Genomic DNA, 22592 nt, shown 5'->3' with positions numbered 1-22592 from the left:
TCTTTCCCTCCAGTGGATCTGGGCTGCTGCCTAATCCACAGAAGTAGATTAATACATATTTGTGGAGTTGACATAAATGACCATACAGTATTTTTAAAGGATGGAGTGGAGAAAGAAAACCAGAATTCTACAAGATGCTCCTAAATTCCCTGGGCAAATGTTGTGGTAGCTATGTTTAATTAGGTTACCTCCAGGACCTGGGTTAACTTTATGTAAGGACTTGAGATACCTACATAAAACACTATGCAAAAGGCCTGAGATCAGACAGTTCAACCAACCAACCAACCAACCAACCAACCAATCACAAAACCTCACTTACAACTTACCATTTTTTCAAATATGTTAATCATTGTTAAGAACGTAACTATTTCCTCAAATTACTAACTTGTACATGTTGAAACATTTAAAAAAATAAAAATTACTAACCCTTGTCCTCCGGTCCACGTTTTTGACTGGGAAAACTTCAGACAGCTTCGCGACCACCTCTTCTTGGATAGAATTATCATGTCTTTTCAAGGTGGCAACACACTGACCCGATGGTGTCCTCCATAAACCTGAGGCTGGTGCTTGTTCAAACCTATGAAACAGAAACAGGAGACCCATTAGACGTGTGCCGCACTGGGTGACTTACGAACCTCCCACATTGTTAAAGGCCCCCATAATCAAGCTAGTATTAGACAGTTTATCCAGAAAAGTCTGGAACCTAATATATTCTGGGCTAAGGGAATTTCCAGAGTCCAGTACTTAGATGCAGTACTAAAAGGAACCAGGCCCACTTAGAAAAATGCGTTATATTCCAGGTCTGGGGCAGGAAATGCACCAGATGAGCCCGGAGCACCTTGTTGTTCCAGGAAGTAAGGAAGTTCTCAGACTTCTGAGTTGTGTGCAAAGGCCTTGAGGGTTCTCTTGAAGGGGCTTCCACTGGCCAAGGACAGGACAGTTTGAGAACCAAAAGGATAATGACTACCACAGACTGATACACAGCAAATGTATAAAAATACATGAGTTTGTTTGAAAAATAAATAAGTAAATAAAATTTTAAAAATAATAAAAACCTTTGGATTCACAGGCCACAATACAGATGAATCTACAGACATTCTGCTAAGTGATATAAGCCAGTCACAGAAAGGCAAATATGGTAGATTCCACTTACATAAGATGCTTAGGGTAGTCAAATTCACAGAGACAGAGAGTAGTGTGGTGACTGCCAAGGGCTGGGGGAGGGAGGAACAGGGACTAGTTTAGTGGGCACAGAGCTCCAGTTTTATGAGATGACAAAGTTCTAGAGATCTGCTGCACACCAATGTGAATGTACCTAACACTACTGAAGTGTACACTTAAAATGGTTAAGATGGTAAACTTTATGTTTATGTGTGTTTTTACCACAAAAATATAAACAAACCAACCTTTGGATGCTGCTAAGGCAACAACTCATTATTCTGGAAACTGGTTAAGTAAAGGGATAGAATCAAGCATTTACCCTGCCTCTGTGGTTGAAAAAAAATTTTCAGAGTTACCAAGTAGTTGATGGGAAAAGTTTTTCCAACTAATAAATGCAGAAGAAAGAACTGAGTTAGAAAAGTCACCATTTTCTAAGTCCAAGTGAATGAAATGCATCTAGGAAAGGATCCTAACTTTGAGAAAATTGCGTAATGGAAGCTTTATATCAGAGGCATCCGTCTGCCAACGCTCGAGCCCCTGGCCCAGGCTTGGCAGCACAAACGGTGGGACGAGTAGACACCTGCTGCCTTAGGAGGTGGAGTAAGAAGGACCAGCACTGCCTCAGATGTCATTCTGCCAGAATAACCCGCCTGGAATGTAATCCTGGACCCGGGTCCAACCACCAGTTTACAGGGAAATCATTTGGATCCTGATTCAAACACAGCAAATACAGGCAGATTTTTTTAGAGAAATCCAAAGCAAACTGACAAGGACTAGGTAATAAAGAATCTTCTTAAATGGTAACGTATTTAATCCTTGTACATTAGAGATATAAGTGTGAGAGAAAAATGTTGTCTGTTTTAAACTACTCAAGAAAAAAGTGTGGGTGAGGGAAGGAGATAAAATAAGACTGACTAAATGTTGACAACTGTGGATCTGGGTGAGGGTACATGGGATTTCATTATACTCATATCTGCTTTTGTGGATGTTTAAAAATTTCAAAGTACAAGCTAAAAAATAGTGTATTAATATCTGCAACTTATTTGGAAATGCAGACAAATAACAGATTGGGACTGATGGATGGATGGATGGGAAATGGAGAGAGACAGATTTGGGAGTGTAATAAAACGTCAATGGTAGAATCTGGGTGGTGGGTATGTGGGTGTACAGTTCTTTTTACTTGTCTGTATGTTTGGAAATTTTCATCCTGGAGTGAAAGAAGTAGCTAAAGTTTCCTATAATTATTATACCTGCTTCACAAAAGGATGAAACCTACGGGGTCAAAAAGCAAATAAGCTTCTGGAGGAGGTCGAGCACTAGAACCTGTGACTTCTGAACAGCTAAACCAACACTTGGCAACAAGGAGGGCTTGGGCCATGGCTGGCCTTGTGTGGAGTTCCGTCCCTGGTTCTACACAAACATACAGAATCAGAACATCTACACAGTGGTACAAAGGACTTAAAGAAGTTTTTTCCTCTTTTGTCCACTTCGGAAACTTTACAGTATCATTGTCACAAGGGAAAAACAAAGTGTGATGTCAGCTAAATTATATACTCCTCTAATTAAAGATAAGTAAAGCAACAGACTCTAAATAGTCTATAATTAATTTCATATACTTGGAATGGTTTCCAATGAGAAAACTGCAATTTAAGCAAATGTACCAGCATTTCCTAACTACAAATGATTTACAACAGATTGGTAATTTGACAAAAGTTTTAAATGCAGACAAAGTAATAAGTACCTTGAATTTTATTCTGAGCATAAGCAGAATAAAATAAAGAGATTTCTACATACTATACTCCAAACACTATAAAGCTGACTCAATTTTTCAGCATAAGCTTGAGAGTACAACTGGGTGACTCCACCTGAAAGTAGCCACTGACAGAGACAGTTAATTGCACCTGGACAAACATAAGCTCATGGGTGGTCTCATTATGGTTTTCATATAAGATAAAGTGATTAATCACTTTTGGGTTAAAATATATTCTCCAGGAGGCAATATGAACAAAGTTTTAAAATCAACTGCCCCAACTGACATGAATCATATTTTAAAGACTCATAATTGTCTAAAATAATGACTTGGTCCTCCACCTAATAATAGTAAACCTTTCATATGAAGGACTTTCAACATTTAATCCTTGATATAACAAAAATTAATAATAATGATGATAGGAATGGTTTTGTTCTTTTTAAAGATGCTTCATCTTGTGATAGAGAACTCAGAAATCTTCACACTATCTTTCAGAGTATGCTATGGGGCAGGTGTCCCATTTTCCAGATGGGATTAAAGCAAAGAGACAGATGTCACCTGCTGAGGTTTGGTCAGGGGCTCAAGCAGGGCCACGACCACACCAAACATGGCTCTATTCACAGGTCTGCAGGAGTCCATAAGCTGTTAGAGCCTTCCCATTCTGCCCGGCTTAGAATTCTGTGACATCAATGTCATTAACAATTAAGGAACAAAAGTATCATTCTCTCCAAGTCTATGTTTCTGGAATGACCAGCTGACTGTTTCAGTCCAAGGGATATCACAAGGCAGAAGGGAATACTTCACTTCAGGGAATACCTAGCAACAGCTCCTGGGTGCTAAGGGGCACAGGAGGTGGGAGCACACAGAGGGCAGGAGGAGTGTGACGCCGGGATTAAAGCCTGTGAGACTATTGTAAATAGTGCCGCAATGAACACTGGGGTGCATGTGTCTTTTTGAATTATGGTTTTCTCTGGGTATATGCCCAGGAGTGGGATTGCTGGGTCATAGGGTACTTCTATTTTTAGTGTCTGTATCAATGTACATTCCCACCAACAGTACAAGAGGGTTCCCTTCTCTCCACACCCTCTCCAGCATTTATTATTTGTAGATTTTTTGATGATGGCTATTCTGACCAGTGTGAGGTGATACCTCATTGTAGTTTTGATTTGCATTTCTCTAATAATTAATAAAGATGCTGAGCATCTTTTCATATGCCTCTTGGCCATCTGTATGTCTTCTTTGGAGAAACGTCTGTTTAGGTCTTCTGCCCATTTTCTGACTGGGTTGTTTGTTTTTTTGATACTGAGCTGCATGAGCTGTTTGTATATTTTGGAGACGAATCCTTTGTCCGTTGATTCATTTGCAAATATCTCCTCCCACCAGTCTGAGGGTTGTCTTTCGTCTTGTTTATGGTTTCCTTTGCTGTGCAAAAGCTTTGAAGTTTCATTAGGTCCCATTTGTTTATTTTTGTTTTTATTTCCATTAGTCTAGAAGGTGGGTCAAAAGATCTTGCTGTGATTTATGTCAAAGAGTGCTCTCCCTATGTTTTCCTCTAAGAGTTTTACAGTGCCCCATCTTACATTTAGGTCTTTAATCCATTTTGATGGATAAAGAAGATGTGGTACATATATACAATGGAATATTACTCAGCCATAAAGAGGAATGAAACGGGGTCATTTGTAGAGATGTGGATGGACCTAGAGACTGTCATACAGAGTACAGTAAGTCAGAAGGAGAAAAACAAATATTGCTCATTAACGCATATATGTGGAATCTAGAAAAATGGTACAGATGAACCAGTGTGCAAGGCAGAAACAGAAACACAGATGCAGAGAACAAACGTATGGACAGCAAGGAGGGAAGGGGAGGTGGGATGAACTGGGAGGTTGGGATGAACACACGTACACTAGTGCGTAAGGAATGGAGCGCTAATGAGGGCCTGCTGTATGGCACAGGGAATGCTACTTCACTTTGCCGTGCAGTAGAAACTAACACAACACTGTCAAACAGCTATACCTCAATTAAAAATAATAAAATAAAATACAAGGAGCATAAAAAAAATAAAGTAATAAAGCCTGTGATAAAGGACTGGCAGCTAAGACCTGACTGCTTGTCTCTCAAAGGTCAGGTGGACACCTGGGCCTTTTTCCGAGGCTAGAGAGGGAACCAGTGACAATCAGTGTGCACTGAACAGCATCCTCAGTCATGACACGGGGTAATTCTAATTGTAACAGAACACAACAGTGACATTATAATGGAACCATTCCTGACTTCTTTATCTGGCTTCAAAAAATGATTGTGGCAAAGAAACAGTTCCGAAGGCTCCAGATATTAATTTTAAAATTTGTGTTGGTCATAAAAAAGGATCATTTCTTCTGGAAGGCTGATTTATACATAACTGTGGATCAACAGTCATGTAAAAATGCAACTTCTCATAATGGAAGCCAATGCTCTATTTATGCATGTTGAGAAACTATAACAAACATTGGTGTAGTTGACGGAGATATCATATCTTATCACCCACAGTCACAGTTTGGCAGCCCAGGTTAAGAGAGTCACACGATGAATCATTTAGTCTAACAACTCAGTTTGCAAAGAGAATTATAAATGCATATATGCTTTTTATGCGACATACCACAACTGTGGTTTATGCCAAATAGTATATCAACAGACACAGGGCAGTGAGAAAGAAGCCAGGGTCCAGCTGAAGAGCCTTACAGTACACAATCATCAAATGACCACAGACTCCTCCCCAGCCAGCTTCTTCCACACCCCTGTAAAGGGTATTTTAAGACTCTGCCTTTTGTCACTTCACATGATAAAAAACATGGAAGAGGATTTTTGTGCACTGCCCTTTACTGCTGTTAAGTTGAAAAGCTACTGACCCAGGAAGGTCATGTCTAGCATTCTCTGTAGTCTGGAGATCACAGCATGATGCAGAAGAGAATGTAAACACATTTAGGACTTGTGAACCTCACCTTGTGGTCTGTGGAATGGAGCCCTGAGATTAGCCAAGTTTTCTTCTAACAAGGTCCTTTTAGAGGCCATTACCCTGATTTCTCCTCACGCCCTGATGAGATCCAATACACACTGGATTTATGCTGAATTCTACTCCGAAAATCACGTTATCCTTCCTGTTTATATCATTACATAAAAGTGCCTGTGTGGCATGTGGAAGGGAGAGAAGATGAGGCCGGATGTTAGACAACCAGACCCGAAGCCCCTCTGGCTCTCCTGGCCATTTAAGGCCCTTTCAGATGGCTGACCACACCTGAGCTGTCATTTGTTCTCCGCTGCAAAACGGTGGGGACCTACTTCATAAAGAGGAAACGTAGTCAGTCTCCAGAATAAAAATCGGGGTTAGGACACTGGTAACATTCACATACCATGAATCAAGCACCTACCAGGGGCCAGCACTGGACAAACTATTACACATACTACATAACTGTAATTTTGCGAATTCAATTAAGAAGCCCAGATGCCATGAAGCTTCTGAGGCCATGCATGAGAAGACACCTAGAGTGCCGAGAAGGTGGGTGGAAGGGTAGATTTCTATCTGATTTAGGAAGGACGTACAAGAATCACGGTTCGTATGCGCCAACCACCCTGCAAATGATTAACCCCCACTCGCTCACCCCAGCTTTCTAGCCATTTAAGGCACATCCTCTGAGCGCTGCTCTCGAACTTGAGGAAGCAGAGTTAAACACTCATTCAAACCCTGCATGGCTGGGCCCCACCTCCAGACTCCTGATTCAGTGGATCTGGGGTGGGACCCGAGAACGTGCATTTCTAACAAGCTCCCAGGGCTTGTCGATGCTGTTAGTGCAGGAACATACTTAGGGGTCTGTATCACTAGCATGACCTTGGAAATTTAGGAACCTATCTGGGGTTTGGACCTGCTAAGGACATCCCTCTAGATGGTGGCTTTGCTGGATAACCTGGGCGTTCACCAAGGTATGCTAACATGCCAGACAAAGCCTACCCATCTTCCCTCCCCACAAGTAAGCCTAAAAATGTTGCTATGGGCAGGGGTTGAGTAGATATATCCAATTAACAATGAAAAACAGATACATTCACAAAGAAGTAGATGGTGAAGCCACAGTTAAATTGATGCTACAAGTGCCCAGCACAGCGCTGATCATGTGGACCAGTGTTTCGAGACCCTTATCTGGGAACAAGGGCCGACCCACCACAGCAGCAACTTGACGACAGTCATACCTGACTTGCTTTTCGTTGCTGCCACCCCCAGGGGAGACTCTGGGGATCTGGTGAAGGACAGCTGCTTCACAGGCATCAAGGTCTTTTCTCAGAATGTCACTGTGATTACACAGCCTATAAAATAAAACAGGTACTGCAGGAGATGTTTATTTAAGCACAGACGGCCAGCTTCTAGAATCTATGGTGGTTCCTCATGGTTTACTGAAATATATCTGCAATATAATCTAGACATAAAAACGCAGCGACCAGACTGTCTCTCGACAAAGATGTAAAACGGGGTGGTTTGAAAAACTTGTGTGTATGTGGCAGTTTAAAATCCATCAGAGGAAGTAGCTTTTAACCCTTTGAAGACTTTAATGATGTTCCAACCCACAGCTGTGCAATCTCACTCCACATGCCACCTGACTGATAGGAAGGCCAGATAACCTTAACAGCAGAAAAGGCTAATTTTACATTGTCAATCATAACAAAGTTAGAGCTCCTCAACTCACATGAAATTTACTTAAATTGTCACTGCTAAGAAATTGAAAACTGCTGGCTGAAGTACAGGTTACGTCCTCTATTTCTGAATGTAGAAAAATGACTATTATTTCTCCATTCAGATCCCACTGCAACATTTTCTTTATTCTTAGTAAGAACAGGAAGGAGTTGAAAGAGGGATTTAGCCCTCATCATCTATTTGCAGTCCACGGGGGGACTGGTGGAGTGTTAACAATTTGGCCACTGTTTTAGGTTAGGCCTGTCATAGGGACACAACAGCCTCCAAAGAGATTGGGTAGTAACTTCCTTAAAAAAAAAAAGGTCTGTTTGCATGATTCTAAAAAGCTATGGGAGAAGATATCAAAGACAAAACAGTATTTCTCCTTTAAAGGAAATGATCACATGTGTAGTTGGGAAGATTCAACACATACCCCCAAAGGAAAATGAAGCAACTTATAAACCAATGTTCATTAGCAAAGTACTACTAATTTGTAATTAGTGCAAAGGTTGGTTAAGTTACTAGATCTATGCAATGGCCATGCGCCCGATGATGCAAGGATGAAAAAGACCTGCTCCTCCTGTACACTGGAGGTACGGGCCCACCCCAACTCTGGAGCAGGTTTCCACCCTGGGCAGGAAATAGAAATGGGCCCCCAGATTCAAGCCCTGTTCTTGACTCCGGACCACCCTGTCGGCACTCCAGCTCCTTGCCAAGTCCTGAGCTCCTGTCTAAACGCTAAGCCTGGAGTCTTCACCCCTATGGGCCAGACCCTGTTGGGTCCTTCACTCCTGAGCTCTGCTGCCCCACACCTCCTGGACTCCTGGCCAGTGGGACTTACAGCACCTATGGATACCTGCTTTCCCTAAGGCAAAATCTGGGTCCTGATTCTCCGTGGAAGGCTTTATCTTGTCGCTAACCAATTCACAGAATGAGACTGAGGCAGGAGATCGATGGGCCCCCCCCGCCCCAGGGTAAACAGCTGGAGTTTGTTCCCTGTGGATGATGCTCCAAGATGAAAACAGCAGGACAATCGAGAGAAGAGGCTGGGCCCTGCCCAGATAAAAGACCACATATTTCTCATTCTCGAAGTCAAAGAGATCTGCCCAACTAGAAAGCTCCTTGGAGGTCAAAAGGGGAGTGATGCCAACCTACCCATAGGTCTCTTCGCTGGCATCCATCTTGGCTGAGAGATGCGCATGCACATGGCAGGACCCTGAGATATACCAAATATGGACTCAGAATCAGGCAAATCAAAATGACTGGCCAAAAGAAACCCGGAAGAAATGCCCCATATAAGTGATTCAAACTACCACAAGGGCACGACTCACTCTCTGAGAGTCCACACGTACTGTACCCTTTTTCCTCCTAATAAACACTTTACTTGTCTCACTACCTTCTGTCTTTGTGGGAATTCTTTTCTGCAAAGCTGAAGGGCCAGGGCCTTGTCACTGACCACTGGTCTAATGGCTAGGATTCAGCACTCTCACTGCTGTGACCCGACCTCAATCTCTGGCTGGGAACCAAAACCCTGTTCAAGCCGCTGCAGGCTGAGGCCACCAGAGATCAAGACCTGCTCTTAAGAAGAGGAAGATAAGCCAATTTCAGAGCAGTAAAGGAGAGCACAAGGGGAAGACAATCAGGAAGTGGGAGGAGGACCTTCTGCTGGGCAGGATGCAGATGGAGGAGAGATGATAGCAGAAGCCAAGGAGCCACAAGGCAAAGGCCACGGGAAATGCCAGGGTGAGAGAGGTGTGGGGACCAGCAAGGAGATGAGTCTGGCCAGGTGGCGGCTGCAGTTGGTGGTGACGGAATAGTAAAGGGAAATAAAATTCGGTATAAAACTCTGGCGAGGCAACAGAGATAAACCTTGTGGATTCTGGAGCCATGGCTGGTTTCCTGGCAGCTGTGCCTGGATGGGGTTGGTGCGGGACAGACTGGCCAGGGGACTGACCCTGTGCTCTGGGTGGCCGGGGAGGAGCGCGCAGGTGTGAGCGCAGTGGGGGAGGACCCAAGCACCCATGACTGGTGGGCTGAGGATGCTAAAAGCTGGGGCACATGCCAACCTCAAATGGCCAGTCACCCTAGGCTTCCACTGAGGAATGTGTGTCTCAGTGAGGCTACATCTTCGAGAAGCTGGAAATTCACAATTACTAGTTTTATTTTTATATGCCATCTCCCAAATTTTAAAATGGGGCAACTATTCAAAAGAAAGTTAAATACTGTGCTTGACAAACAGGGGCCCTCTGCAGGCTTGGGGTCTCCAGCTTACGATGCCTCTAGACATACTTCCCAACCAGGTGGTAAACTCCGAGCAAGGGCTGTGGCTTCCACATCTCCTCCCAAACCTAAGTACAGCAGGGAACTCGGCAGACACTGGTTAATGCTGCTGTGCTAAGGAGGGGTGGGGGCAGCCTCCCTCCAGGGATGAGCATTTCATCTCTGCCATTCTCAGGAAAGATGAGAAGAGAAAGCTGATCAGCGGTTTGATTATTGTTATAAACCCTCTACAATGCTCCCTGATGCCAGCATCCGCGCCCACCCCCCCAACCCGATACCACCACGGTGGGGCCAGTGCTCCATCACACGCCAAACGCCTTCGTTCTTTCCTAGTCTGATTGGTCCAAACATCAGGTCTGCTTAGACCAGCTCCCCCCACATCTGTCTGGGAGCTTCTCTGACTGCCTCCTTTGCAGGGAACTTTCTCATCCCTGAATTCCTCTAGCACAACGCAGACAGCATCCTACTCTGTACTGCTCTCCAGTTATGCCCTGTCTGCCAAGTCTTCTCAACATGACCAGAAGCCTGTTGAGAACAGCAACTGGACTTGTGATTTCACAGGATGCTGAAGACACACTTAAAGACACTGTGTGTTGAATGACAGGCCAAGATTTAAACACAGATTAGGGAATTCATGACACGCCTGTTGTCACAGCCTGTTTTTACACATGTTGGTGTCACACCAGTCTGGGGCTTACAGGGCTCCGCAAGGAGTGATCAACAAGACAGTGATCAATTAGACGGCCGCAAGCACTGTCCCCATGGAGCTACCGCCGATGCCAGATTAACTCCGAACCTTGATGAGCTGGCCTGTGTTGAGATTTCTAACAGTTATCTCCCCATGGGATAGACTTCAGTTTTCAAAATATCCATCAATCCTTTGCTGAAAATAACTCTTAAATAATTCACACAGTGTACTGAGCTAAAGATTAAAGACTATGTGTTATGGAAATACTATTTCAGAATTCAAGACCCCAATTTGTTTCATGTCTTCTATTTGCATTCCTACCAAAATACTTCAGCTGGAAGGGCAATGGCCTGACAGCCCATGTCCAGTCTCCCCGGGGGATATGTGGCCTGGCACCAAGGCACTGGGCCCTACCATCCGGTTGTTTTCTGTGAAGTCCGGCAAGTGGACAAACCTGCTGGATGATAAGCAATTGCTAGAAACACAAACGGCACTTTAAAATATTTTATTTTATCCAATAATAGTTAGGTATACAATAAATAAAATTAGTTTTTGGCTAAATTTAAAGTAAATACTTTTTAAAAAAAATTTATTTATTTATTTATTTATTTATTTTTGGTTGCGTTTGGTCTTCGTTGCTGCACGCAGGCTTTCTCTAGTTGTGGGGAGCGGGGGCTACTCTTTTTTGTGGTGCGTGGGTTTCTCATTGAGGTAGCTTCTCTTGTTGTGGAGCATGGGCTCTAGGGTGCACAGGCTTCAGCAGTTGTGGCACACGGGCTCAGTAGTTGTGGCTCACGGGCTCTAGAGCGCAGGCTCAGTAGTTGTGGCGCACAGGCTTAGGTGCTCCGCGGTATGTGGGATCTTCCTGGACCAGGGCTTGAACCCGTGTTCCCCGCATTGGCAGGCGGATTCTTAACCACTGCGCCACCAGGGAAGTCCATAAAGTAATTACTTTCTAAGTTTTTGGCTAAATTTAAAGTAATTACTTTCTAAGAAAGCTTCATTTTTCAGTCACACAGAATTTAGGACATAATTTACAAGAAAGCAATTCCATGTCAGGCTAATGTGAGCACTCAAATTAAGGTAGAATTTTTTGTTTAAAGTAAGGGAGAAAAGGTGTTATGCTTTTTCTTTCAGTATCACAAGCTGAGAATGACTTCTTAGCAAACAGAAAATAAACTTTTCCTTAACTGTAGCATATGACTTTCACACATGCCCGTGGGTGTTATCTTTGGGGGACTCAGCACAGATGCGCTTCAGCTGCAGTGATGCGAGCTTGACTTTCGGGCTTCCTTTTCTCCAGGAGACAGCAGTCAGCATGGTGTGGTCCCAGACTCCAGGTAGCGACAAGTTTGCTTACCTAATTTACATATTATAGTGTTACTTGTTAAAAGTTTTATGAATTACGTTTACTGTCTTTTTAACAAAACTGAAGAATCAGAAAGGAGTTGGTTACATCCAGAACAAAGTTTTAGGGAGGAAAGTGTATTTCAGAACAAGCAACAACAAACAGGCATCACTCGCAGAGGTGGCCATGGATGGTGACCTGTCACTGAGGAAAAACCTACACGTGAGGGTGGGAAGGGGACAACCCAGATGGACTGCCTGCATCCGATTCTGGAGGTCGCAGAAACCCCGCCTGGAAACTCAGGGCTTCAGGCCTACCTTCCTTTTGAAACATAAGTGGCTTTGATCTTTTCACTAAGAACACATGGTCTGGATAGAAAAGATGATTTAAAAATTATCATTTTATCAGATCCCAGGCCTGGTTTTCTGCATTTAATTCCCACGGAAATTTGTTGATTACAATGAACATTTAAAAATTCTCCTAAGATCCATGAGGTTCTTAAACAGAAGTAACAGAAAGCATCACGTACCTAATGCTCAAAGCCCACAACTGCTGCAAAATATAACTAATGAACCAAAGCTGACTGTTGTCAGTCAAAACCCGAGCAGCTAATTCAATTTGTGTAGCTTACTGGTCCTCCTGAAGCAATTTAGCACCTTTGCCAATAAGAGAAGACCTCTAGTGACACCCCACCCACAGGTACACAAACACAACCCAGAAGCAGAGAGGCCCAAAGAAAGCCCTACCTCCATAAAGATGCAAATTAAGATTTAAACAGGGTAGCAATCGGCCAGCGCTAATCCTTTTACCGAGGTGTAAAATGGCTATTGAGAACTGAATTCTGGGCTGCCAGCTTTTGTTGGGTAGTCTTACAGACACATTTCACCCAGGAGCCACGCCAAGCCACCAACTCTGAGGACTACTGATAAACAGTTTCATCAGGCCAGCATAATTTGTTTGCTTTGCTATCAAACTTCCTGACCATCAATCCAAACGCGTCAACGTAACCGGCATGAAGAATTAGCACCCTGGGAACAGGAACTGGGAGCAAGGATCCCAAGCCTGACGCCCGGTGGCCAGAACAGCTGTAGGTGCGGACGAGGCAGGGTCTGGACGTGGGGTTTTGTTGGCCACACAAAACGGTTGTAGAAAGGACAAACATGTACATAGTTAAACAGTATTTTTCTTTTCATGGGCTGTCTTAGGAAACCTATGTTTTGGTGGCTACCTCGGCCCCCATTGTGCAACCCCCTGGGTGGGCCCTTCCGGGGGGGGGGGGGTTCTCGAAGGGAGCACAAAGCCGGAGGGAGGGGAGGAGGGGGAGGCAGCACAAAGGCCAGCGGCGGGGGCGGGGGTCTGCGGCGGCCGCGGGCCAGGGGTCACGAACAAGACTCCTCTCTTCACCCGGGAAACAAGGGCTCCTTCTCTTCACCTGGAGACCGTGTGAGGGCGATGACAGCTGGGATCGAGGGCTTGCCGTGCTGGGCACCCGGGCCTTCGAGCATGCTCTTTATTTAAAGCAGCAGAGGCTGCACAAGCAAAACCCCTGCCTTTTCCCCCTCGCTGGCCTCCAAACAGATCTCCTTATTCTGCTCCACTTCAATTCTCAGAACTACTCCCTCTCCCTGACCACCTGATTTTAAGTTCCTTAATGAGGTGCTGGAAGGCCCCCTTTCTGACTAGTGCTCCCCTCTAGCCTTCAAAAGAGAGAACCTGCCTGAACCCAGAACGAGTTCTTAGTAGCCAAGAATCTCTGTGTGTCCCAAACGTAACACCCAGGTTGATAAAAATCCACCCTGCTGGGAGGATGAAGGCTGGAAACATTTGCTCCTTGGGTTTCTGTTAAGTCCCTGACATGTCACCAGAGGGGTGTCGTCATTAGGGTCCTGGCTGCACTCTCCAATCTGAGGTGCATACAACAGATTTATGGAGCCAGTTACCTAAAGTGACCGGGCTTTAAATCTCTGCTGCCAGGGCTTCCCTGGTGGCGCAGTGATTGAGAGTCCGCCTACCGATGCAGGGGACACGGGTTCGTGCCCCGGTCTGGGAAGATCCCACATGCCGCGGAGCAGCTGGGCCCGTGAGCCGTGGCCGCTGGGCCTGCGCGTCCGGAGCCTGTGCTCCGCAACGGGAGAGGCCACAACAGTGAGAGGCCCGCGTACCGCAAAAAAAAAAAAAAAAAAAAAAAAAAGCCATAAATCTCTGCTGCCAAAATGAACATGCAGGGTAAATGACTTATTATCAGACAACCTGATGCCTTTCAAAAATTTAATACAATCAGGCCACGTATTTTGGAAAAGTTTAAAAAATACTATGAATATAGTAAAAAAAATTTTTTTTATTAGACATCATCATTGGTTCTATAATTAAACGCGAGAAGGTGCTTTTGGTAAAGGGGTATCTTTTACCGTCAGGGTAGAACCATCTTTGCTGGGGCTTAATGACTGATGGAGGACCCTAAAACCAAACATCAGACTTTCGCCGTGCTGGTACACGTCCGTCTCCAAACGTGTACGTGCGCGCGTGCGTGCGTGCGTGCGTCTTTGCTGGGGCTTAATGACTGATGGAGGACCCTAAAACCAAACATCAGACTTTCGCCGTGCTGGGACACGTCCGTCTCCAAACGTGTACGTGCGCGCGTGCGTGCGTGCGTGCGTGTGTGTGTGTGTGTGTGTGTGCAGGGGTGCGTCTGTAGGAGAAGAGACCAGGAGGCTCAGGCTGGGCCAGCGTGGCTTCACCGCCGGAGGGAGACCAGAAGGCATGATGGGTGGTGGACGGGTCGCTGAGGCTCAGGCAACATTCAGACCCTGAAATAAGTTAGTGTTTACGTCACTTCTCACCTAGAAGGGACATATGAGACTCCTTCAAGGCCAATTAAGTCTGATGAATGGGAGTGGGGTCCAGGGCAGTACTGACTCAGTGTTCTGGGTCCACCTCAATGATGCCACTGAAATGGCAGCAGCAGCACCCAGGGAGGGACCTGCAGGAAAGAGACTGAACACTTGGCTATTAACGCTTGCCCTCTGCTGTAGGAGTCAGTAGAAATCAAACACAGGACTGCAGGAAAAGACTGTGCCCACTTGCTGCCGGGCCCTTCAGAGAGGCAATACTGTATTACCATGAAGAAGCTGAATCACTTTATTATTCAAATGCTCACTCACACAAGAAGCTGCTTAAGTGATGCCAAAGACAAAAAGAAGAAACAAGAAAGTGGACGATACCAAATCATCATTGTGAATGAACAAATGGATTAACTGTGGAGGAGAGGCAGGCAGGATGCAAGCAGGGAAACAATCCAAGTTTCCCTGGGTAGACGCTGGGAACCAGGTGAAAAGGCTTCTCTAGTCAGTGTCGGGGTTCAGGGGATGTCAGACAAGCACATCCCTAATTCCAGGTAAGTGCACTTTTCAAAACAGTGGACACCAATTCCAAGTGTGCTCGTGATTACAGATGTAATAATGCTCCAAACAACCATGGACAGCATATGTCCTTGTAATCTGTATTTCAGCTGATCAGTAAGGACCATCAGTGCCATGATTCAATACCATAAAAAATTCGTTTAGGGATCTGATGGTGCTGGAAAGTAGTGCTTTTCAGTGTTTAAGGTGGCAGAACACCTGGAGTTCACAGAACTTTCTGCAAAACACCAGAGTGTACTAATGTACTTCATTTCATCACACAAGTCTGAAAAACTTCTACAGGCGGACGATGAATATATATATACAATATAAAAATCAAACATATATCCATGATAAAAAGCCAATCTGTCAAAGCTAACAAAATCAGCTGCTTCCATATTTTTCGTCCTTATTCATTTGGCACTCTCACTCATTTTGTTATCTCCTAGTAGGCAAGCTATAGCAGGTACCAAAGTTTTTGGGAAATGACTTTGAGAAAGTTCTCAAAATTACAAAGATTCATTTTCTACAAACTTGGAAAAGACCACTTTACTCACTGCAGGGTAATGCCAGTGGAATATGTCTGAGCATCACTGCCATGGAGAAAACTAGTCTAGCATTGCTTTAAGCAGCAGATTTAGACACACATTCAGTCCATCAAAATGACAAGCAAATTAAAACAAGTTACCCTGATGAGGGAGAGCAGTGAGAAAAAAATCAGAATTAGCTGGAAGCCGTAGAAGATGGGGGTTCAGGACTCCTCCTCACGGCTCTCCTGGAGGTTAGGGTAAGTCGCCCAGCAGGGACTGAAAATGGTGAGATCAACTGTAAAAGTACAAGAAAACATATCAAGGGCTCACTTTTTGCTTCCCTTTGGGTTTTCAGTTGTCTTATCTGCTTGGCCTACCTGCACACCCTCCCCGCAAAGCTCCCCTGAAGGGAAGCCTCCCACTCAGGTCTCAAGCTCCAATGTGCCTTCTCTAATCCCACCTTAAAATGAATTTGGTTTTTCCAGAAGCCTTTCATCAATGGCTCAAAGACTGTTCTTCAAAGGTGGGAAATATCAGTTAAGGTGATTACGAACAGGGAAGCTGAGCCATGAGGAACCAAAGAGGAGGAATAAAATGGCAACAAAACAGAGAGGAGGGAAGTGTTGACGTTTGCCACCCGACAACCGGAAACAGATCCCAGTTTTGCTCTGAGGACCCCTCCCCATCGTCATCCACCCAACTTGGGCAGGGCTCACGGTGAAGTGTGGGCCTGGGTAGAGCCAGTGGGTGCTGCCCTGGCCCCAGGGACTGTGCAGGGCATGCCCACATGGTGCTGTCAGAGCTGTGGAGGTAGAGGCCCCACTGCTGGGTCCAAGCACGTGAACCTCCAAGTTGGGCAGCCCACCTGGAAGGGGGTCCCCAGGTCCACTTCAGGGTGAGCAGAGGGGACTGCAGTGGGTGTGGACCCATCTGCCCTGAGGACAAACTCTGGAAGTGAGCTCTGAATGAAGCTGAACGGGGACTATCAGGGCAGCAAAAAGCATCTTTCCACTTGGAGTGAGGAGGGGAGTAAGAGGCCACCTTGTCGACATGCTGAGAGAGCAACAGGAGAGGGAGCTCTGGGGCCATGAAACAGGCAGCTGCCCCCCTCCCCACTCAAAGATGACAGAGGTTCTTAGCACTGTTACAAATATTACCATATTAAGTTTATAGAACAACCCAAGCCTATCCCTAAAGAGATATTAAAGATTTCAGGTAGGTCAGGGTGGAGTGTGGAAAACACCACTGTCCCACCCCAGACATCTTCAGAGCTGTCCAGCCCTGGACTCAGCGCTTCTCTCCCCAGAGCGGCAATGAACACACAACTACCCAGTTCTGCCTCTGGCATTCCCTTCATGCTGCAGGCAGACCTCGTTCCCGCTGCTCACACATCCTGGCTTCAGAGAGTCCCCCACAGCTGCTCAGACTAGGGTTTTCCTTTATGATACATTTTCAGCTCTGATTACCTTGTTTCTGGAAGGTATCCCATTTTTAAAGAAAACTTATCACACCCATTTGGATGATTATTTCCTGGGTGAACTCTGAGTTCTGGGGCCTCACTGGGGACCTCACATACTGATGCGAAGCACAAGCTATGCTTACACAGCACGATACCCACCATTTCTCAATGAAAAGGACCAACTAAAATAAAACACCCATTTTGTCAGGATTCTGATTCTTCGATGCTAGAAATTAAATCTACCAAACTGCCAAAAGAGTCAGAAGTGGGAGAGACAGAAGCCAAGTTCACTTCTAACTTAAAAAAAAAGGTTGGCCATTCCTGTCTCACCTCATGGACATCCCTGAGTCCTGACTTCCAGAACCATCACATCAGATCACCACGAACTAATTAATTATCAGATGCCAACATATGCCAGCCACTGTACCCGGTGCTTGTGCCGAAAAAGTGAATCTGATGAAGGTGATAAATGAGAACTGAGAAGTCAAGTTCGATTAGTCAATGGTGATACCGGCCAAAAGGAGATCCAAGATCACAGTCACAATAGGTCATGGCTCTGCCATTGTTCCTGCAATTTCACAATATGTCTAGAGCAAGGAGGGATCAAGAGAACATTCCAAACCAAACAATTCCTGATTTGTTTCTTGTGATCGTTTCTAGTTCAAGAAAGGAAATCAGGGGTAAGGCTAGCCTGATATGAGAAATAAGGCAACAGGTTCATATTCTGGGTAATTATTCATAAATGTATATAAAACACAACCACATCCTGAAATAGCATATTCTACGTGTCAGCACATGGTCATCAGTTTGGAAGGCTTTCTAGAAATCACACACAGGAAAACAAGAAAGTATTGTGTACAATCTGAAGGGACAAATTGTTAACAGACTCGAGAGGGCTCGTCACAAGGGAAGAAAGATGACATGCAAGGGGAGAAAGCCGTTCCAGGAACAGATTTAAAAGGTAAAGGGCAAACCAAATTAGAAATGACGTGGCCAGAACTATGCGTTTCATAATTAAAAGTGAAAGTGGCCAAATGAGATCTGGTTTCCTAGGTCTTCAGAAAGGAAGCAGCGGCCAAGCAGAAGTAACTGTGAGGGAGACGGGAGCAGGGGAAGGGAGGGGGAGGCTTGGGTGCTCATGCTGTTTCTTGCCTGGGCGGGGTGACCACGTATTCACCTGTCATAATTAGTCGAGCAGCATATTCAAGATTTGTTCACTTTTCTGCATGCATGCTATCCTTCAGTAATAACACTTATCTTAAAAAGTACCTAAGATAAGGAGTTCAGCTTCTTGTTGGTAATGCAAGCTAATCCTTGCATTAAGATCAAATATATATATAAAAATATGTCTTTGATAACATTAGAGAGATAAAGTAGGAAGGAACTACAGGATCAAAATCTAGAGAAAAAGGAAATTCAGAGAGATGAGCCTAACATTTGGGGGCACCTTTTCTTTGAAGGGCATGTGCCAATTTCTGAAAAGGTAGCTAATAAGTGTGAGAAGCTGAGTGGAGCTTTGGATGACCTCAGAGAGCAAGAGAATAAAAACTCAAGTCCAGGTCCACCAAGGAAGGGGAACCCTAATAAATCATCCACACTTGGAACTGGAAACTCATAGGGCTACTTCCTACAGATAAGGGTGAAACAGATACAGTCTGGCCCTCAGAGGGACCAAAGCCTGGCCTCAACCCATCTCAGTCCTCAGACCTGGATGAAAGTAACCCAGGACTGCTTCTGCCCGAGACGCTGCCATGAGCAAATGTAAATCCTCTTTAGGTTTCTTCCTGAAACTCATACATTTTATATAGATAAAAGCCATTCCAAAAAAGAGCAAAGAAAAAAGGGGACATAATTATTGACACAGTAGAAATTCTAAAATATAAAATATGCCCACAAATTTGAAAACTTAGAAAATGGATCTCTTTCTAGTATACTACAGATTTTCAAAACTGACTCAAAATATATGAAAACCTGAATATACATATAAGCATTTAAGAACTGGAATAAGTAATCAAACAAAAATGGAGGAAATTTTCATCAGCAGACCTGTCTTGCTGGTGAAAGCAGCTCTTTTGTAACCTTTGCAAGTGCTTCTCAGCATTCCCCACACTGCCTTCGCTCCAGGTCACCTCTTCTGACTGAGGCCAGCAACCTGTGATGAGATGGCTGGCAAAGGTGGGACACCAGACTGAGGCTGGCCAGTGGAGAGTTCTTTTAACATCTGTATACACACCAGGTGATAATGGCTGTAAGTACTGCCTACTCTGCTGACAATCAGGTCTCAGGATTACTGCCGTCTTGAAAACCTGGTTATGGACTTTAAAAATTTAAACCAAAACAAACATAAGAAAAGTCTCAGATTTTTCAGATCAAAACAGATGAGTTAACAGGAGAGGCAACAGACAAGACTGGAGAATGAAGTGCCAGGTTGAACGTGAAGGGGATGCACTGCGCAACCCACCCCCACCCCCACCCCGGCACAGGGTTATTTTTTCCAGAAGCGTATTGCACAGCCTTACTTTGAGAACAAATGCCAGAATATGTGGAGTGGCAAGAAAAAGCTCAGGGGAGCACCTGTACTGAGGGGCAGAGGTCATGTCCAGGAAAAACAAGCGACAGTGAAGAAAAAAAACAACTGAGAACAGATATCTGAAGGTGCCATCACAGCAGAAGGAACACTGCATTTATCAATGTGCTTCCAGCTCCTCTAAAAGTGAACGCTGGGTAAATTCTGAAGAATTTGGTTGTAACCTATTACTCCAGGCAACATGATTTCCACCAGCAAGTCTTTCTCAGATGCAAGAATTTCCTTCCTATATTTAACTTCTGAGAGGGGCTAAATTAAAATCACTGGATGAGATTCAATCTATGTGATCGCATTTTTAGGACCTTGAGAAACCAAGGCTTTCATTTGACTTAACTTAAAAGGCAGTATTACATTTAGCTTTCAGGCATGCTCCAGGGGGAGAAAGAACAAAGCAACTCGGCAAGTACTTTGTTCAAGCTGGAAGAAAGGTACATAGCACTTCATCAGCTTATTTGAGGCTGGAAGGCACAAAAATCAATATGCACAGAGCCAAAGGTCAAACTGCCACTGCTTGGTTTTCTTTTCTTTTTCTAATTAAAGAATCTATTTGATTCTTGAGCTTCCTTATTCAACCTTATGAAATATTACCCTTGATGACACTCCAGTTACGTAGGCAGTGGAGAGAATAACTGACAGACAGTTAAGAATGCAGACTCTGAACCCAGACGGCTGAGTTCAAAGCACACTGAGCCACTTTGTGACTGTGAACAACCTCTCTGTTTCTCAGTTTCCACCTCTATAAGATGACGATGGCAATAGGAATAAATGGGTTATTATAAATAAAGCTCTTACAACAGTATCTGGCACAGAGTTGGTGCTACCGAAGGGAACACCACCACCGTCATGGTTGTGATTTGCATGGCAGAGCACAGAAATTGGGAGCATGAATTCTGGCATCTGCCCTCCAGGCTGGACGTCACCTGCACTTCCAGCCAGCTGTGTGCCCTAGGAAGGTTATTTAATCTCTCTAAACCCCACTTAAAACACTCTACTTGGCATCTATAGCACAAGCCTGGCCCTCAGTTCTCCTCACTCTTCACTGCAGACTCCTCCCAGACTCCTTTTCTGGTTCCTTCTGATCTTCCTGACCTTGAATGTGGAGGCAGGCCTTGGGCTGCTTTCCTATGTATGCTTACTTCCTAATGGTCCTCTCAGGGCCCATGGCTTTAAAACGCATTTATACTATGATGATTCAGTAGAGTTGCAGGATACAAAGTCAACACACAAAAAATCAGTTGCATTTCTATACAATGAACAATCTAAAGGGGAAATTAAGAAAATAATCCCATTTATAATAGCATAAAAGAACAAAATAGGGACTTCCCTTGTGGTCCAGCAGTTAAGACTCCGTGCTCCCAACGCAGGGGGCCCCGGGTTCGATCCTGGTCAGAGAACTAGATCCCGCATGTCGCAACTAAAGATCCTGCATGTCACAACTAAGACCCAATGCAGCCAAATAAATAAATAAATATTTTTTAAAAAACTGTTACTCCTGTTACGTTGTTTAAAAAAAAAAACAAGAAGAACAAAATACTTAAAAATAAACTTAATCAAGGAGGCAAGTTGCACATTGAAAACTACAAAACACTGTTGAAAGAAATTAAACACAAACAAATGGAAAGACAACTTGTGTTCATGGGTTTGAAAACTTAATGCTGTTAAAATGTATATACTACCCAACATGATCTACAGATTCAATGCAATCCCTCAACCTCCCAGTGGCATTTTTTACAGAAAAATAGCAAACAATCCTAAAATTCATTTGGAATCACAAAGGACTCTGAATAGCCAAAATAATATTGAGAAAAAAGAGCAAAGCAGGAGGACTCACTTTCTTGTTTTATAACATATTACAAAGCTACAGTAATCAAAACAGCATGGTACTGGCATAAATACAGACACAGACAAATGGAACAGAATAAAGCCATGCACATACAGCCAAATGATTTTCGACAAGAGTGTCACGATGGGGAAAATACACTGTGGGGAAAAGACAACCTCTTCCACAAATGGTGTTGGAAAACTGGATAGCTACATGCAAAAGAACAAAGTTGGACCCTTATATTACACCACACAAAAATCAACTCAAAATGGATTAAAGACTTAAATGTAAGGCCTGAAGCTATAGAACTCCTAGAAGAAAACACAGGAGAAAAGCTACCTGATACTGGTCTTAGCAAAGATATCTTGGATATGACACCAAAAGCACAGGCAACAAAAGCAAAAATAGCCAAGTGGGACGATATCAAACTAAAAAAATCCTACACAGCAAAGGAAGCCAGCAACAAAATACAAAGGCAACCTACTGAATGGGAGAAAATATGTGCATATCATTTGTCCGATAAGGGGTCAATATCCAAAATATATAAAGAACTCATACAACTTAACGGAAAAAAACCCAAACAATCTGATTAAAAATGGGCAGAGGATCTGAATAGACATCCTTCCAAAGAAGATATACAGATAGCCAACAAGTACATGAAAAGGTTCTCAACATCACTGATCATCAGGGAAATGCAATAAAAACCACAATGAAATATCTTACACATTAGAATTGCTATCATCAAAAAGAAAAGGTGGCGCAGTAGTTGAGAGTCCGCCTGCCGATGCAGGGGACACGGGATGGGCACCCGGTCCGGGAAGATCCCGCGTGCCGCGGAGCGGCTGGGCCCGTGAGCCATGGCCGCTGAGCCTG

General features: G+C 44.3%; 1 protein-coding gene across 1 annotated transcript in view; it reads right to left on the bottom strand.

The window, feature by feature from the left end:
• Positions 1-22592, bottom strand: part of KIZ (kizuna centrosomal protein) — a 121295-nt gene that overhangs the window by 37632 nt on the left and 61071 nt on the right. The window contains exons 7-8 of the mRNA XM_007454530.1: positions 7130-7243; positions 427-577 (exon numbers count right to left, since the gene is read on the bottom strand). Coding sequence (XP_007454592.1) covers positions 427-577; positions 7130-7243 — 265 coding nt within the window. The remainder of the gene's footprint in view (positions 1-426; positions 578-7129; positions 7244-22592) is intronic.

This window comes from Lipotes vexillifer, unplaced genomic scaffold (genome assembly GCF_000442215.2).
Source record: "Lipotes vexillifer unplaced genomic scaffold, Lipotes_vexillifer_v1.1 scaffold365, whole genome shotgun sequence".
Classification (NCBI taxonomy): domain Eukaryota; kingdom Metazoa; phylum Chordata; class Mammalia; order Artiodactyla; family Lipotidae; genus Lipotes; species Lipotes vexillifer.
The sequence above is the reverse complement of the archived record's forward strand: the minus strand, read 5'-3'. Positions and strand labels throughout refer to the sequence as shown.